Genomic DNA, 18,328 nt, shown 5'->3' with positions numbered 1-18,328 from the left:
GCATGGCTGGAATGTAGCCTACTGTTTCTCTGTGCACATTTGCCTCTGGCCCCGTCCGCCACTGATAATGCAGCCCCCTTATAAGGGAATGCAGACCTCAGGTTGAAAAATAACACTGCTCCTGCTGTATACTGCCAAAACTACATTCAGAGTCTCATTTCTGTGTGGATTTCCTTTGGCCTCTTGAATGCAGCCTTTATTGTGAGAAGAAAAATTGGACACATGTGTGGGCGAAAGTACTTTAAGTACCACTAATTTTTTTAAAATAGGAATTTTGAGTTCAGTTTAGTGTGTACAGTTTAGAAGATGTTTCTTACTGCTGAAACAGATTTGCAGAACTGCAATGGAGTGACAGCTAATGAATGCAGCTAATAATGAAGTCTGAACCCTAAGCGGATCCAACTTTTGCAGAAAGAGTTCTGACTAAAACTTAACAACAACAACAACAACAACAACAACAACAACAACGCAACAAGACACAGCCTCGACTGATACTATGTTTATACTGTGTTACCAATTACTGACCAAACCAGTCTGCTTAGTGATGATACTGATGCAAAAATGTTTGCTTAATGTTTTGCTGGATTTTTTATTGAATTTTGAAATCATGTCCTGACTTTTTTGCTTGTGATTTTTTGCTTGTGATTTGTAGGAAGCGCTTAGAGATTTTGTTATATTAATCAGCATGTAAATTATTAAAAGAATGAAAAACAACATGCATTTAATTTCAGTACAAATAATATATGGCTGTTGGGCAGGATTAAACTAACAGGGTCTGGGAGTGGAAGGACTTCTGCTTCTGCACTGGGGCTTTGCCACCTTTCCGGCCCTCAAACTGGTTTTGGAGGGATTGGGAGAACCCTCCGGAACAGAGTGTGGTGGAGGAAGGGTGATCATCCTGCTTGGCAAGTACAAATATTTGCCCTGACAGAATGATCATCTCAGTGCAACGTTTAATTCCTTCCACAAGCATTTGTGAAAAATGGGTTTGGAAACCATGCCCTTGTGATAACCATTCTTATTAATCGTATTTCTATCAAAATGTGAGTGCTAAATTGCAAAATACCATATTTAGTAAGGAACTCATTTTTGTTTTGTTTTGTTTTTTTCTCCCTACAGCTAGTTGATGTGGAAAAATGGGTATGTGCTTGACTCTCTTGACCCAAAATAATCCTTTGTCTATCACAGAGTCTAAATTGTCTGTTTTTTTGTATTCTGTCTGTACCACAACACTAATTTGCTTAGCTCAAAACAATTTTTTAAAAAACTTCTTTAATAATGATAGCTGGGACTGTTGAGTTCTTGAAATAGTTCCCAAACTTCTTAAAATACGACTAATAAAATACATTCTAATTCAAAAATTTTTTTTAAGGGATTCTTCCTTGTAGTTTTGAGCCTTGCAATTTCATCCTGTAAATGTATGTCCTTTAAATCTGTCATTATTTGTGACATTTGTCCGAACACATCTTAAGTGAATAATGCATGCGAATACCATAATGTTTCCTCTGTGTTTATAACTGATGTGTTGTTTTATTTATAAAATAGTGTGTATTAAGCTTTTCAAGCTAATGAACAGATGTCAGAGAATTTATAGAAAACAAATTACATATATCTTGCCCAATCTCATTTTATTCTTCTAATTCTGTATTAAATCTGTGCATTGATATGTAATGAATTTCTGCGAGCTATTGGGATTGGAAACCTTTGACAATATGACTTCCATTTGTGTGTGTTAATATCCTATTTGTATGTTGAAATCTAGGCATGCAAGTAATGTATTTTCTGTGTATAGAATCTCTTGAGCATGTCTAACTTTATTTTGTATAGTGAGATGTTGGCACTCAAAGTCTATTTGCATTATTCCAGAGGTATCTACTTTTGAAAAGTCTATGTTTGCATGTCTACATGATTCTAATTTTTATTTGCTGTGGATTGCTGTGTCTTTAGTTTCTTCCCTCAAATTACTTTCGTTGTCTTCTCTATAATGAGTTCTAAACCCATATTTTAAAAATAAATGCATTAGTATAATAATGATTTTACAAGAATTCAAGAAAGAACTATACTATATTTCTCACATTTCAGCAACTTAGCTGTGGCTTTGCCAGCCATATGGTAAAATGTCCCCCCAAATATTTGTATCCCTTTTCAGAAACTTAAGTAACTAAAAAGGCATAGACTAGCAAAATAAGGATCACACTGTAATCCAACCCAGAAAACTTGTTTACTACACAGTGTAAATTAGGTAGCAGAAGTATCGGGCTCTTATATACCCAACTGAATTCCTTTTCATTTAGGAACCTAGGGTTGTATCCAGTGCCAGGCCTAATAAAAATAGACCCGCTGATGATAATAGACACGACTAACTTGGGTTCATCAGTTTAAATGTGTCTTCTCTCAATGAGACAAGTTAGACAGAACCCTAATACGTCTTAATGGTATTAATTTCCCTTTGGAAGAGGACTGTGTTCTGATTTCTAATATTATTGTATTTTATGACTATCGTGTACATTTATTCAGTGAATATTAAATTAATGGGTATTTCTTTGAAATGTTTCCAAATGCTTGAGATTTGAGATTTGAGCAGTCTACAATTATATTGTTCAACAATATTGAAATGATACTGTTTTCTAGATACTGTAAACATATAGAATTAAAACAACAAATTGCATACTGTCTCTGCACCCTCTTGCCCCTAACATTTCTCATTTCATATTTGCATCTAATTTAGGATGACTGCCCTTAATAATCTTGCTAAAACTTTAGCATTGGCAGGTCCAAATGAGAGAGTGCCAAGTGTAGAGCAAAATACATATGCAGGTCTCCCAACCAGTGTTTTGTGCTGTTTACTTCTCATCTGGTTATCAAGGGAGCAAGCAGTGTAACAAATCAGTGCCTTCTGCCAGCTGTAGCATCCATAACATAAGGTGGCCAAATGTATTGTTAGGCTTTACTACAGAAAGGTGGGAGATGTTAAACATACGGAACCATCTACATAAGCCGTATTCCATATTTTTCTGGAGTTGTTACTGAGCATGTGATTCTTTGACTAGTTTAATGGATTTTCCAGGTTCCTTCATTTTGTTCCTGTTCCTGGATGTATGTAGGTGTCATTTAGTTTAGTTCACCTGTGACAGAACTGGCTGGGGGAGTGGAGAAAAAACAGATTCTTTTCCTTGTGGCAGGTCCAATGGCAGTTGTGTCAAACTTTATGCTGCAATTAGTTCAGGTCTCTTAGAAGTTCCTGAAGCATCATCTAGTAATGGCCTGTGGAATAAGTTCACATTGTTGCAGCCTGAGGATATGGACACGGCCTTTGTAGCAGTGAGGCTAATTTGTGTCCTTTAGATCTGTGCCCTTCACGGCTGATAAAATCTAGGACGAAGGGATTGACTAGATAGGTGCAGGGATAGGTTAATGCTTCACTACATAAGGAAGTTACACTAGCTACCTTGAAAGAGATGCAGCCACTCTTAAATATGTATTCCCTGGATCCAGAAATTTTTAGAAAATAACAGTCCAATCTCTGTTATTCCTTTTTTTGCAAGAGGTAATCAAGACAATGGTAGCTAATCAGCTGCAGGTGTGCTGGAGGAAGCAGCCTATCTAGACTAAGGTTACCAGATGTCCCCGTTTCCCAGGGACAGTCCCCGGATTTACAGATCAGTCCCCTGACAAAATCCATCCCCTTCAACTGAAGTTGAAAAGTGTCCCCGGATGCATAGAAAAAATCTGGTAACCTTCATCTAGACTTGTTTCAGGCTAGGTTTTAGTAGTGAAAAAGCCCTGTTTGATCAAGGGAGAGAAACAGGCATAGTGTGACCTTGTTGGTTCTCCTTGAACTCCCAATGGCTTTTGACACCATACTGTAGTGTCCTTCTGGAACTCTGTGGGGTTGGAGTTGGAGGGGCTGTATTATGATGACTTTACTCTTATCAGCAGGGTAATTACCAGAAAGTATTACTAGGAAAGTTTTATTTGGTCCTGTAGCTTTTGGGCTGTGGGGGGTCCCACAAAAGTTCATTCTGTCTCCACCTCCCTCATTATTAACTTAAAGAAGGAATTTTAAAACATACCTGTTTGTCCAGGAACTTGATGGCTAAAAGATACTGTTCCAATCAACCTTGAAATTAAAAGTTATGTGCGGATGTGGCTGTTTTAAAATGTATTTTTTAATTATATTGCTTTTTCAGTTGATAGCTGCCCTGGACTCCTTAGGGAGTTCTAACTCCTTTGGGTTACAAATTTAATAAATAGTAAAAATAATTAAAAGCACTTGAACTAGAGATTTTTTTATTTTTAAGAAACCTCTATGAATACTAAAAATGAAGTGGCCAAGTGTAAATCCTTTGGTAGGGAGTTCCACAGACTGTGGGTCACTACTGAAAAGGCCTTATGCCTAGTGCATGCCTAGCTCAGTCTAGCTATGAGAATCTGAATCTCAGGATGTCGGGTAGAGCCCCATGTTGGGTAAAATATTCCTTCATTGCAAGGGGTTGGACTAGATGGCCCTCGTGGTCACTTCCAACTCTGTGGATTTAACTGATTTTAAATGTGAGTCAGCAGTAGGGCCTCTGATGCAGATATCAAGGCACAGGCAGGTTCATACAGGTGCAATTGTCCTTCAAATAACCACGCCCCCAAACAATTTAAAGACTTTAAAGGCCAAGACTGGCACTTTGAATTGGGCTTGGAAACACACTGGTAGCCAGTGCAGAATGCTTGCAGTGTCCCTAGACTGCCTAGCCCCACAAGCACAGAACTGGCCACATTCCGTATCAGCTGAAGTTTCTGGGCCCCTTATAATGAATTAGCATAATTTACAGTATTTGGTGAACCCCCTCCCTCCTTATTTTAAGCATGTCACAATCTTTCATATACAAAAATAGTTATCGTATCCTCTCCCCAGGTGTATGGTTCAACAGAGTAAAGGTGTCTTATCAGATGGATGCCGTAGGCAGGACTTCAAAGGTTTATTATCAAGAACCTCTGGTCTAGTGGGAGGTTCATGCTCTCAATTTCCCAGTTGTCTTCCTACCTGAGGATACTGGCAAGTGCTTGGAACCTATCCTAGTTAAGGAAAAGGTGTGAGTCAGCTTTGGATGTCCTGCCTGCAGGACTCAGCTGAGTTTGCGCCATCTGCTGGATCATGCCCTGTGGAAAGGATAGATCCAAACCTCACGGGTAAGTGCACATTTTTATCTGTGTTATTTTGTTGGCATCAGAAGTATTAGATAAGCAACAAAATAATTTTGATGGGCACCCCTTTCATTTTATGATTATATCTCATTGATCATAGGAAGCAATTTGGCAGGCCATTGAGTGTCACAATCCTTACATTACCAATGAATTATAAAAGAAAATAGGTTCACGGACTTGTGTTTGCTGTTTGGTGGCAGCCATGAGCACTGAGGAATATTTACAAACCTTCTGAAATATTCACTGGTTCCTATGATAACTCACAGAAATCAGTTACAGATTTTTTGCAAATAATTTAGAATATTTTACATGTTCTGATACAGTGATATTTAAAATCTAGATGAAAAAATAGATTTTTCAGGATACACACAACTCCACTGGAGAGCTGCATGTGTGCACTGATACAAATTTTTGGAATTGTTGTGCATGAGTTATTAGTGATTCGTTTTAAAATCTCCTTACTTTTGTTTTTGCATATTTACAATCTGTTCAGACCAATTACTAGTGTTCTGGATCACCGCATTTTTGTGCATTTGTCTTTCCATGATATTAATCATTGTATGTATGTGCGATTTTAATGTCTTTGATACTGTGGAAGACATTCCTGTCCAGGTAAATTTGAAAAGTCATTATTTTTTTCCCTAGTACTCAGTATAGTGCTATAAATGCAACTTTCCAAAGTTGTTTTTATAATGAGAAAAAAATTACCTATTGTAAAAGTGCTGATGAGCAATAATATTTAATGTTTTTCCTCTTTTCCCTCTTCCTCATGGTACTCCAGAAATTTATGATGAAGGTAAGCTTGAAAACTGTTGTTTAATTAATTTATCTCTTCTCGACCAAGAACAGTTCAGAAGAGATACAAAACTCTGTATCACAGTAAAAGTCAATTAAATAGTCAATTAAAAAAAAAATCTTAACCAGACAGTTGTAAAAAGCCAATTGGTTAAATAGTCTTTCTACAACATACTGAACATCCAGCATTCACAAAGAAGGAAATTTGTAAGAAGATTTATACTGCTCTCCCTGGCCAAACATGGTTATATAGTGGCTAAGGATCAGATTTAATAATAATTCATATTATAGTAAAATTATAAAATTTGGCTCGTTGGAATACACGGAACCTGGCTATAATGTCTGTAAAATTCTGTAATGCATTTGAGGTACTAAACTGTATCAAATGCCACTGGATACTTTACAAAAGTTTTCGGGATTTTTTTTCTGTCCCTCAACTTTGTCATAACTTTCCTCATTCTGTTGTTAAGCTTCTGCATTCATGCCTTTTAGTGGTTTATTTTTTTCACCAAAAAATCTGAGGGTTTGCCTTTTCAATATGCGGTAAACCATATAAGTTTTCTAGTTTTTAACAGGGTTTATTAAACTGCTATCTGTTACTGTGTTGTGTGAGATGTTGATTGGATCTTGGAGGATTAACTTCATTTTTGCTACGTCTGAGATGATTGCCTGGAGTGTTCTTTTCTAAATCCCATCCAGCTATTAGAAGTGCAGTGTTGTAAGTTAAGTTTATTTGTTTAATGTTTAATCATTATTTGTTTAATGCTTTTACATTATTTTGCTGTATAAGCAGCATTTTATTATTTATTTTTTTGTATAATGTCCTTAAAATCATTGCACTTCCAACAGTCAGTTTACCTAGGTTTGAGACAGGGCATTCTTGGGACTCAGCTATACAGCTGCAAATAAAACATTTTAAGTGTGTTTTAAGTGCAATATACAAGGTGACACTAGATGGCAATGGTGAGCCTTATGGAAAATTCAATGTATTTTTAAAAAGGCTTTTAAAACAAAGCATTTTCAGAACAGTTTTTATATGTGTCTAGACTCCACCTTGTGGCAATTCAGCACATATCTAGCAGTAGCTGACAGTGTGGTGGGGCTGTGCTGTTCACCAGACCCCTCTGGCTATGTTCTGCTGTGTACTGAGAGTGAGGGGTGAGGCAGTGGTGAGGCCAACTCAGTGCCAGCATCCTGGTGGAGCCAATTTGGCACTTAAGCTGGCACATTTGCACTGCTGGTGGTTTGCGGTCTCTGTCCCACTATGCAGCAGTGATGCAGCCAGAGGGAGTGTTCTGTTTGCGACTGGTTTCTAAGATGAAGATTAATTTGTAGCCAATATACAATTTAGGCAAATTAAATACAAATGTATTCAAAATCGGCATGTTCCCTGTGATGGTACCTCTGGAAGTGAATACCTGTCAGATGCAGGTCAGCACACAAGACGCAGAGTTCAGCAGTGCAGGATTCTTTTTTCTCTCAAGAAAATGGCATACAGCTCAGCAGTACCTCCCCTCAGGACTGATGGTGCCCGCCTTCTGCTTCCTCTAGGTCTCTGTTTCCCACACAGCCTCAAACTATATCGGGCCCCTGTAATCTCTGTTTTGCCCTATGCTTCACCCTACGTGTCCTTGGAGTCAAGCGGGGAGGCAAGCTTGTCACAGGAGGAGGGCAGACCTCCTGCAGCCTCTTGCCCCCTCCTCTTCTTCAGCCTCTGAGCTGCTCCCTGTCTGAGCTGCTCCCTGTCACAGGCTCTCCTTGCTCACTAAAGCCTGTTGCTTCTTCAGCACCCAACCTTTCCTCCCTACATTCTCCCCCGACCTCTCCTTGGTGTCCCACCACCAATCCTTGGGCTCTGAGCCTTTCTCTTTTGGGGGTTCCCCAGCTGGTACCTCCCACCACTGCTCGTCATCTAGTCAGCCCTCTTTGTAGCTCAGTGATGCAGTGTAGAGGACCCATTCCCTCGCTACCTATCGATTGTGTGTGCATGCACACACATACACGCTTGTTTATCTCTTCTCGTTGAGTGTGTGTGCTTGCCTGCCTGCGTGTGTGTGTTGAATGTGTGTGTGTGTGTGTGTCAAGTCAGCAAGAGAAGTGACATCATGAAGCTGATATGGGAAGCAGACACTAAGTGCCTTTGAGGGTCCCTTCTGCAATCTCTGTTCAAGAGCGAATATAGTTAATGCAGGAAAGAAAGTGGATGAGAGTTCTTTTAAAATCACATGTTTTATAAACCTTCCCTTGTATGTTTACAACTGCTCACATGATTCCTCCTCCACAATTAAGCCCAATACTGTACTTTTTTATTTTTTGCAAGTGATGGAAAAGAGCAGTTGATGATAGAAATGCTGTCTCAGCAGCAAAGATAAATATTTATATTTTATATTCAAGGCTACACTGTCAGTATCAATGCAGGAATGTATTACCAATTTATTGAGGAATTGCTGATTATTATTTTTAAAAAAATGCATACATGCTAAGCTATCTGTTGCTGGGAAAGTAGACCATATATTTTGTGTTGAATATGTTAATCAAGATACCCGATATATCATCTTCAGTATGCTTCTAGCTATATGTTCAGTCATTCGCCAGCAAATCAATAGCTTTAAAATCAGGAGCATTTATCATCGTGTTGCCATAAATGATTGTGAGATGATTATCAATGAATTCAGTCTCTGGAATAGAGGCTATAAAATATCCCCTTATTAATGAAATGTATGCAGGCATCTCATTTAGATGATTTATTCAAGGCCTCTCTTGCCTTTATTTTGCTTGCATGAGCTACAGCTACAAAGCAATTCCCCCCTCTTCCTCTTCCCTCACCTGGTTTTGCATGTATAGTTGATGGTGACAGATTCCATATACATTCTAGCTTTTGCACTGTCGGTCACCCACTGTTGAGAGTTCCATCTCCTATTAAATGTTATCTTAGCAGAGAGAACAAGTCTGTTTATCACCAACTTTTTAAGTATCCTGAATCCTGATGCTTAGTGCAAAATTGCTTTAAATTATTGCCCCCTGTGTTGAATTATTTTACTTGAGATGGTTGTGTGTTTATACTGTATAGCTATGGGGTGGACATTCTATGGCATGCACTGATAGGATTCTGGAATATTTTTTTTTCCATGTTAGGTAAGAGATGTTCAGCAAATTCCAAGGCTAGGCCATTTCATTGTAAAAGTACATTGCCTTTGTGGGCTTATTGCAGAGATAATAAAATATTGCTGAAATGAAGTTTTTTTTTTAAGTTACTAGCGCTCTCCTAAATGTGACTACCCCTAAACATTTCATGAATGTAGGTTTGGTGTCATTGAGAGGAAGTATTTCAATATGAGTAGGAAAATTAGAGTAGCCCTAAACGTTTTTAAGAAAAAAAGTACTGGCCACGCGCAATACAAAACCCGAGGGTAGGGGAAATGAAAAATAGGTGTTTGACCCTTGGCTTTCAACACAATGAACTATAGTCCAGTGGACTGCATAGGCATTCCGGTTGCACAAATGGTAATGGAATAGCCCAGGTTATGGAAGAACAGCTGCTTCAGAAGTCCATCTTGCATCAAGAATTGTTACATATTCTAGCCTACCAGAAGGGGTGGAATGGTTGTGCTACAATTTAGTAAGAACACAGACTGGCAAGGAGGTCTCTTGCCTAACAGGCTTTGCTGTTGTCTATTATTTTCTGGCAATTATATTTACATCTTAATAGGTGGAGCCAATACACACACACACACAGCCTACCTCTGTCTGTCTGTTGTCTGTCTGTCTATCTGTCTGTCTATCATCTATCTTACAATCTAAATCTAAGAAAACTTACATTGAATGCTTGATAAATCTATTTATTTTTTTACAAGTCATTTGCTGTAAGTTGTAGAGCATGTGTTTTGCATGCAGAAGATCCCAGCTTCAACACTTAGTGTCTCCAGGTGTGGCTGGGATGACCTCTGTCTGAAACCCTGGGAGCTGCTGCCAGTCAGTGTAGGGAATATTCAGCTACACAGACCAATGCTATGATTTGGTATAAGGCAACATCCTATGTTTGTGTGTTCCTAACACACACACACACACACTACTATTTTTACCCCTCACAATAGGGGCAATGGGCGAATCAAGATTTCCTTATAATAGAAAAGGACAATTTCATGCCAACATGCTAATGAATCCCTCTTATTCATGCAGACTGCTCAAGGTGGTGGCCATCGAACGCTCCTCTATGGACATGCAATATTGCTGCGCCATTCATACAGTGGTATGGTATGTATGCTGATGTTAACGTCTTCTTTTGAGGCATCAAAATTAGCGGGCTGCAGTTGATGGTTGATGGGGAAAACTGTATGTAATTGTCATAGAGATTATACTCTGTATGTGTGGTAGCAGGGAATTCTGTGGCTATTCCTTTCCAGTGCAATCATCAGTGTTGGCTATAATGCCCCCTGCATTATGGAATGCATTCCCAGAGGAGGTGGGGCAGATATCAACTGTGTATGAATTTCAGCATGCTGTGAAGATATTTTAATTTCAACAAGCATCCTGTGAATGCTGGTATTTTTTGATAGTCAGGGTTTTTTTTGATAGTCAACTATTTTAGGTATGATACAGGTCCTGTATTTTATTTTGTTGTAAATCATGTAGAGATACGTGATTGTAGGCTATTGATAAATATTTTACCTGCACAAATGAAATCCTGAAGAATTGAATCCAAGAGATTATCACAGTTGTTACCAATTCACTTTCAATAATAGTTTCATTGTTGTAAACCACATGGATATTTTTTTAAAAGAAATAGTGGTATACATTATTATTTTTTTGTATATAAAAATTACAAATACAAAGGATGAGATTCACCTGACGAACCCTATCGGTGGAAGCCATGCACAAGGTCTTCCACTTTTGCAGTGGGGTTGTTCCCTTGGTGTGCTCCCAAAATTAACTCTGGGGTGAGGGAACGGGATGGGGGGATAATTTTATTTGGCAAGCTAATGTGCTTGTGCAGACGGAACATTTGTAATAGTATAGTATCGGATTTCACTGCTACTGTTTATTTCTTTTGAATCTATTATACTTCATCTGTAGTCTATACTCAACCTTAGAAATTTGGGGATGCATGGGTAACATCTCAGATATTTATATGCTGCTTTTCAGGCAGGCAAACATTAAAAGTGTTAAAACAGTAAGCTTCAGTTAAGATGGTTGAAGAAGAACAGCAAGGCAAGCTGCAAGCTCCTCCCCTCAGTGCAAGGTGGTTCTTGGGTAGCCCTAGGAGGAAGAGAGAGAGGTCACCTCAGTTGGAACACTTTGAGCAAGATGATGGACCAACTCTATTCTTAATGCCAGCCTCTATCTCCCTTTTTTGTAATGTGTAATGTTGTTGCCTTATTTTATTTAACAAGTTGACACCGTGAATGTAAGCATTTGCGTTTTCCTTTAAACTGGAGTTTGCAAGGATTTCCCTCAGAATGCAGCATGTTCCCTTCCTTCAGGAAAAAGCAAAGTCTTCTCACATTTGGGCTTCTTTCTTGCAGCATCTCTCTCCTACTTTCTCCTGCTTTCAGGCTTTGTGGTTTTGCTATGTCTCTCACATATAGCAGTTGTTATTCACACACAGCAGCCTTGAGTTCTGAGTCTATCTCTCTGTTTATGCTGGCACTCAATATGTAAAAACGTCCCCTTAGAATAGCCCTTGCTCCCTTCTGGCAAGCCCATATCAACAGCTGCTCCATCTCCCTCACAGTATTATATAGCAAAGTAATTATATGTCTAAATTGAATAAAGAGCATAAAACTAGTTTTTCTTTCCCTTCTTTCTTAGTACCTGTGTTGTCTCTCCACCTCAAGAACATCAATGGACAAACTGGCATTTGATGTAGGCTTGCAAGAAGATACCACAGGTAAATAAATGCTTTGCAAAAAACTGCACATTCTTTTATATGGCAGCAAGTTGAAATAGGTATAAATTTTCAATAGAAACTTACAGTATTATACAACTAACAGCATTTGTTTGTATGTTCCAATAGACTTTAGAATATTATATGTTCCCTTGTTTTTACCTCACAAATGCCTAGTTCCTTTCCTGTTAAAAATATATGTGAACATACAAACACTGTAAGTTATTTATTATTTGGAATCCCTAGTGAATCTTTCATCTGAGACTGGTTTTTACTTTCTTCTGTTCAGATAGTGTTCTGCTTGCAATTTTAAAGCTAATTCATTCAATATTTTATAGGGCAGTGGAGACCATCTCTCCAAGGTGAATTTAGTTGCATGTTTCTTATTATCAGCTTTGTGAGAATGCATATATTAAAGACTATATCCATTCTACAGAATAGGAGAATGTGTGCCTATCACAGTTTGATTTTAACAGCAACATTTCTAGAACTATTCATTTAACACTCTTATTTAACACTCACAGTGTGGCACTTGCTATTTTTTGCTTTGCAGACTCTTATTTTGTTGACAGGAGATGTGGAATCATTTGATTATATGCAGATATCACACTTATGCAATCTTTAAATGGTGTGGACCTACCACCAAGCGTAGAATAGATGTCCCATCCTAACCATTTTATAGAGCTGGCTCCATATTCCATATTCTCAAACATACAATTTTAAAAGGAGGTCAGAGACAAAAATTAATCATTAATGTAACAGCTGAAAATTGACTGTGGAGGAGCAATGGAGTCTTTAATATGAACTTTTCTCAGGGTATGGTCTAAAGGTGCAGTAGACCAACACCTTGCTGAAGCTGAGCAGGTCTGCATCTGGTCAGTGCCTGGATTGATCATTACCTGGGAACCATGTTTATACTGCCTTGGATTCCATGATGGAAAAAGGCAGGATACAAATGTACTTAAGTAAAACTGTCAGCAGGCTAGTCATTTATTTTTGGGGAGCTATTGAAGTAAAATAATATTTATTAGTACAAAATTGCGATCCCTTGTTCATTCTTCAGCAAAGTATGTCCAAATCATGACAAGTCACTTCATCCCAAAACCACAATTAGATGCAAAAATAGAAACAATGTATAACTAGGTGCTTTTTACATTCCTCTGCCCATCTTTTCCATTAATCGTTGGTAATGTAGGTGAGGCATGCTGGTGGACAATACACCCTGCTTCCAAACAGCGTTCTGAAGGAGAGAAAGTACGTGTTGGGGATGATCTCATCCTAGTTAGTGTCTCATCAGAAAGGTACTTGGTAAGTGAAGTATGTTTCGAGTATAATAACTGCATGGTACTTAACAAAACTTAGCGAGACAGACTCTAATTTTTAGACCATCATTCTGATGTGGCATTGGATCTGAAAGTCAATACATACATGTTTAATGTTTTATTGTGTTTTTGTATATGCTGGAAGCCATCCAGTGGCTGGGGCAACCCAGCCAGATGGGAGGAGTACAAATAATCAAAATTATTATTATGACGTATTAGTCATTGACCTGGTTCATATGGCATGAAAATGTGTGGGCTCTTAGCGAGGAGCTCACTATCGTGTCATACACAGAAACAGTTCTGCTCACCTCATCTCCAAAGATATTGTGGAGTTGAAAAAGGTCCATAAAAGTCCAACAAAATGATCAAGGAGATGAAAAACTCCCTTATAGAGAAAGGCTACAACATGTGTGGTGCAGAGCAAGTAGAAGTTCTTCACCCTCTCTCATAACACTAGAACTCGTGAAGATCCAATGAAGATTCAAGACAGACAAAAGAAAGTACTTCTTCATAAACCACATAGTTAAACTCTGGAATTGACTCTAACAATATATAGTGGTTACCACCAATTTGGGTTGTTTTAAAAGAGGATTAGGCAAATTCATGAAGATTCAGGTTTCAACGGCTACCGGTCATCATTGCTGTGTTCTGCCTTCAATGTTTGAGGTGGTATGCCTCTAAAATACCCATTGTTGGGAATGCAGGTGCGGAGAACACTGCTGCACTCATGTCCTGCTTGTCGGTTTCCCATGGGCATGTGGTTGGTCACTGTGACAACAGGATGCTGCACTAGGTGGCCCTTTGGCCAGATCCAATGGGGCTCTTGTCTTCTTAGTAAAGAACACAAAGGCAGATGAAAATAATGCAGTTACCTATTACCATTAGGTCAGATGCTAAAACAGCATGGTTTATTTATAAACAAACATGTATTCTCCAACCTTGTCTCTGCGCACCAATCAGAGCATGAGTTTATTTTACATAGGGGGAGGGGGTGTAACAGGAACATATGGGACGGGAACTAAATTCTTCTCACAATGCACTCAGAATGTCTCATCAGTATTTGCACTGAATTCTGATTTTACTACAAAATACTAGCTGCTTAAAGCTGTTGCCTATTTTAGTAGTAATGAAGGTTCCAAAGGCATAGTCCTGCTTATAACTGCACATACATACATACATCCCCACATCCCCACCCACCCACCATATTTCTCTTATTGTAATTTGTTTTAAACTGTTTTTACCATTGTGTTTAAATTGTTAATTGTTGTAACCTGACCTGGGACTTTAGACTGAAGAGTAAGCAGTTGATGGTAATAATAATAATAATAATAATAATAATAATAATAATAATAATAATATAGCATGCCCTGGTAAGTTGAAAGATAATTGGCTTCTGGCTATACAGAAAAACACTAGGGGCTCCAAGTGGTGTCTGCTTATACTCCTGGGGGCCTCATGAGTTATGATGGGCAAGACTGGATTGATATTCAACAACTTGGTGCACATACTATGACAGCTTTTCTAGGGAAGAACCCTGACTTCTTTCCGACATGGCATGGAAATGGAAGTGACATCAGTAAGACAGAGGACAGGGAGCTGGCACGTTGAATGCTGATCAAGACCTCTGAACTGGAAAATAAACACATTGCTGATTCCTCGTTGCCCTAAAGATATAAGTGGCACAGTTAGTTTGTGTGTCAGTCCTGCACACCACTAAGTGTACAGAGTTAGCATCAACAGAGGATGGTTGAGAAGTAATATTAATCTGAATCTGGTGCTTCCTATCAGTTCCCTAGGGCAAAGCATGTCTTTTAGCAGAAATTTTGATTCAGCTTCAAAGAAAAATGCCGTCAGAAAGCTATTACTTGCAGCATGAATTCAGTGATTACTCAGTATTTTCTGATTCACTGACAGTTGCATCAAGCCAGAGACCTGAAGAAAATTAGGTTTGAGCTTGAGTGCAGGTGACTTGCTGCTGCAGTGACATTTGAGTGACTTTTGGCTTCATAGGTTGTTGTTTCAATTTAGAAACTCCAGTGTGGATGCAGAGAGGGTTTGTGGTGTTTATATACAGTGAGCAGGATTGTCCAGTTCTTATCAATATGTAAGGAAACTTCCCTGTGTAGAGCATTGTCTAGTAGTGTAGAGAACTGTATAGCAATGTTAATGTGTGCATGGTTAATTGGAAGCCCTATGATTTTTTTCATCAATTTCAATTTGTTATTAATTTCACAGTCTGATTTTTTGTTTCTGCATATGAATAGTGAGTTAAAATTCACAGTAATAGAAATAATAAAGCAATATCAAGAGTTGCAAGCTGGAGGGTCAACATCTTTGTAAGTGGCTTGGATGAAGGAATTGAGGGGATGCTCATAAAATTTGCAGATGACACCAAACTGAGAGGGGTAGCCAATGCCGCAGAATACAGAATCAGAATTCAATATGACCTTAACAGATTGGAGAACTGGACCCAAACTAACAAAATAAATTTCAATAGGAACAAATGTAAGGTTCTCCCCTGAGGCAGGAAGAACCAGATGCACAAATACAAGATGGAGGACACCTGGCTTGCCAGTAATACATGTGAAAGTGATCTAGTGGTCTTAGTAGACCACAAAATACTGGGGGTGGGGGCCAGGTAAGCCCCGCCCTGGATAATTGATCACATGACATGGTGCATGCACACCATTTGAACAGCAATTCTCATCAACTGCGGGGGCCTGCCCCCTCAAGTGTTTTATTGGGGGGGGGAAACGAAGGGACTTTGGCCCCTAGGGTTTGGCTTTTAAGTCTGAGTGCCACAATTTAAGAAGGATATTGAGAAGCTGGAACATGTGCAGAGGGTGGTGACTAAGATGGGTAGGGAGAAGAGAGGAAGGGGAAGTCTTGTTGCACACGTTTAAATCTACTTGCATGATATTTGATAAACACAGGTTCTTGTATATTCTTGTAGTATAGTTTAATAATTAGCTCTCTCTTTCTCCTATGTTTGCAGCATTTGTCTTATGGTAATGGCAGCTTGCGAGTTGACGCAGCCTTTCAGCAGACACTGTGGAGTGTAGCCCCTATCAGTTCAGGAAGTGAAGCAGCTCAAGGTAATATTGATAACATAATAATGCTAATGCTAATTGTACTATCAGTTAGCTGTTTCAATAATAATGGCCTGCATATAATTGCTGCATTGAACAAGTATTTCAGGACCTTTATATTATTTTATTTAGGGATTGGAGGAAAGTGAGACAGATGGTGCTGCCGCATGTCATAAAATCAGTCCTACTCAAGGACACTTGATTTTATAATGTGCAAAATGAATAAATAATGAGAGGGAATGCGCTGGATGATAGGCAGGTGGTCGTGTTGGCTTTTGATTTTTCTGGCATTCTCTTAGCCACCCACTCCCAACTCGTTCGTCATCTTGCTTAGTGTCTGCTTTTTTACATGTCACAAAAATCAGTACTGGGGGAGTGCACATTAGTGCTGACTTACAATATATCTGATTTCACTGGTGTGTAAAAATACCTTGGGGAAACCATGGATTCCTGGTTTGCCAGATAGCTTTTACTATGATTATATTTAATGAAGTCTGCACTGAATCATAATTATGCTGTTAAAAGCTCTTATTTCTGTTTTGTGCGTGATCTGGTAGTAGCTTTTATTGAAAGCAAATAATCTTTATAGATTTTATCATACATTTACATTTCAATAATGTAATGTAAACACAATAGTGTTTCAGATTATTCTCTCCAAGAGTATGCAAGGCTTAAACCTTGATTAGTGCCGTTAAAAGATGGCTACTTTTCCCAGTAGCCTTGTTAAAAAGCAGGAAATCTGACTTTTGACACATAGACCGATGAGTGCTGTCTTTTAACAGATCACTTACTGCACTTATTATTCTAGACATGACTTCAGATAGTGCCTGCAAAACCTTGCATGTGCACAGGGCACCCGCAGGCTTAGTTAGTAGTGAATCCATTACTTCTATTCTTACTATAGCCCTTTGAACACCAAATAAAACTAAAAAAACTAAAACTAAAAAAACTAGGAGACAGGGGTGCGGATTTAAAACCAGTACTATCGGGATTCTTTGAAATTGAATGGAAGTAGATATTTGCAGATTTTGGGCTTGGATTAATCCTAAAACACATAATGTTTGCCTCCCCCCCCCCCCCGCCCAATTATAGGTTACCTGATAGGAGGTGATGTACTGCGGTTGTTACATGGTCACATGGATGAATGTTTGACTGTCCCTTCAGGAGAGCATGGAGAAGAGCAAAGAAGGTAAATTTTGTGATGGGAGGGGAAAAAGATGGTCTTGACAGGATACTGTGGACTGGGCCACTTGGTGTAACCCTAGGGTGTTCTGAGAAGGAACCAGCAAGAGAACTGCTGCACTTATCACTCCCTAAGCCCCATAACTCTAGGAAAGGGGCTATGTCACAGGCCCCATGAGGTGGGGAGACTCTTATTAGCAACTGACCAAGTGCATTGAGACCAGACTGACCCCTTGTCTGTAGCTGATGTCACTGGGTAAAACACCAGCATGAAAAAAGTAAAATAGAAGGAACTGTTATTGCTCTGCTATCCTCTGGGAATTTGGGACTGTATTGCCTGGGGAAGTAAGTGTGAGATTGACCAAGGTCTAATAAAGCTAGGCTTTTGCCAAGCTTGTCTTCATTTGGGGCTCACGTGGATCATGGAGCATTATTCATTGTGCCACTTCCCGAGGACAGTCCCACAAACAGAACAAGCAAAGAAATTCATAGGCTGGAATACTAATAGTGCAATCCTATATACTTGTCCTCAGATGTAAGTCCCATTGAGTTCAGTAGGGCTTAATTCCAGGTAAGTAAGTATAGGATTGCAACTTTAGTTCTTTTTTTTAAAGCTGTACAGGTTGCAGTCTTGGTTACTCAAAAGCCTTCATTATACTTCCTTGCTTTATTTAGTTAAAACTCTTTGAGGACTTAAATCTGTTCAAGGATTTATGGTTAAAGCACATGGTAAATCACCTGCTTTGCATATTGGGTTCAATTCCCAGTATTTCCAGTTGAGAAGGACCTCAACTAGAAGAGCTGGGATCTTGGAAGAGACTTTGCCCAAGATCTCGGAGGCCATTGCCAAAGTACCAAAA

General features: G+C 38.9%; 1 protein-coding gene across 12 annotated transcripts in view; it reads left to right on the top strand.

The window, feature by feature from the left end:
• RYR2 (ryanodine receptor 2) overlaps positions 1–18,328 on the top strand; it is a 240,254-nt gene that overhangs the window by 52,672 nt on the left and 169,254 nt on the right. For 3 of the 12 annotated variants that reach the window (XM_081905769.1, XM_081905766.1, XM_081905760.1), the window contains exons 4-11: positions 1,120–1,140; positions 5,978–5,992; positions 10,171–10,245; positions 11,800–11,878; positions 12,214–12,237; positions 13,071–13,183; positions 16,193–16,292; positions 17,379–17,475. In XM_081905769.1, the coding sequence (XP_081761895.1) occupies positions 1,120–1,140; positions 5,978–5,992; positions 10,171–10,245; positions 11,800–11,878; positions 12,214–12,237; positions 13,071–13,183; positions 16,193–16,292; positions 17,379–17,475 (524 nt within the window). The remainder of the gene's footprint in view (positions 1–1,119; positions 1,141–5,977; positions 5,993–10,170; positions 10,246–11,799; positions 11,879–12,213; positions 12,238–13,070; positions 13,184–16,192; positions 16,293–17,378; positions 17,476–18,328) is intronic. The other 9 variants (XM_081905765.1, XM_081905762.1, XM_081905770.1 and 6 more) reach the window with 4 other exon arrangements.

This window comes from Podarcis melisellensis, assembly GCF_964234715.1.
Source record: "Podarcis melisellensis genome assembly, chromosome: 3".
Taxonomy (NCBI): Eukaryota; Metazoa; Chordata; class Lepidosauria; order Squamata; family Lacertidae; genus Podarcis; species Podarcis melisellensis.
Note: the sequence above shows the minus strand (reverse complement) of the source record. Positions and strands in the feature narration are given on the sequence as shown.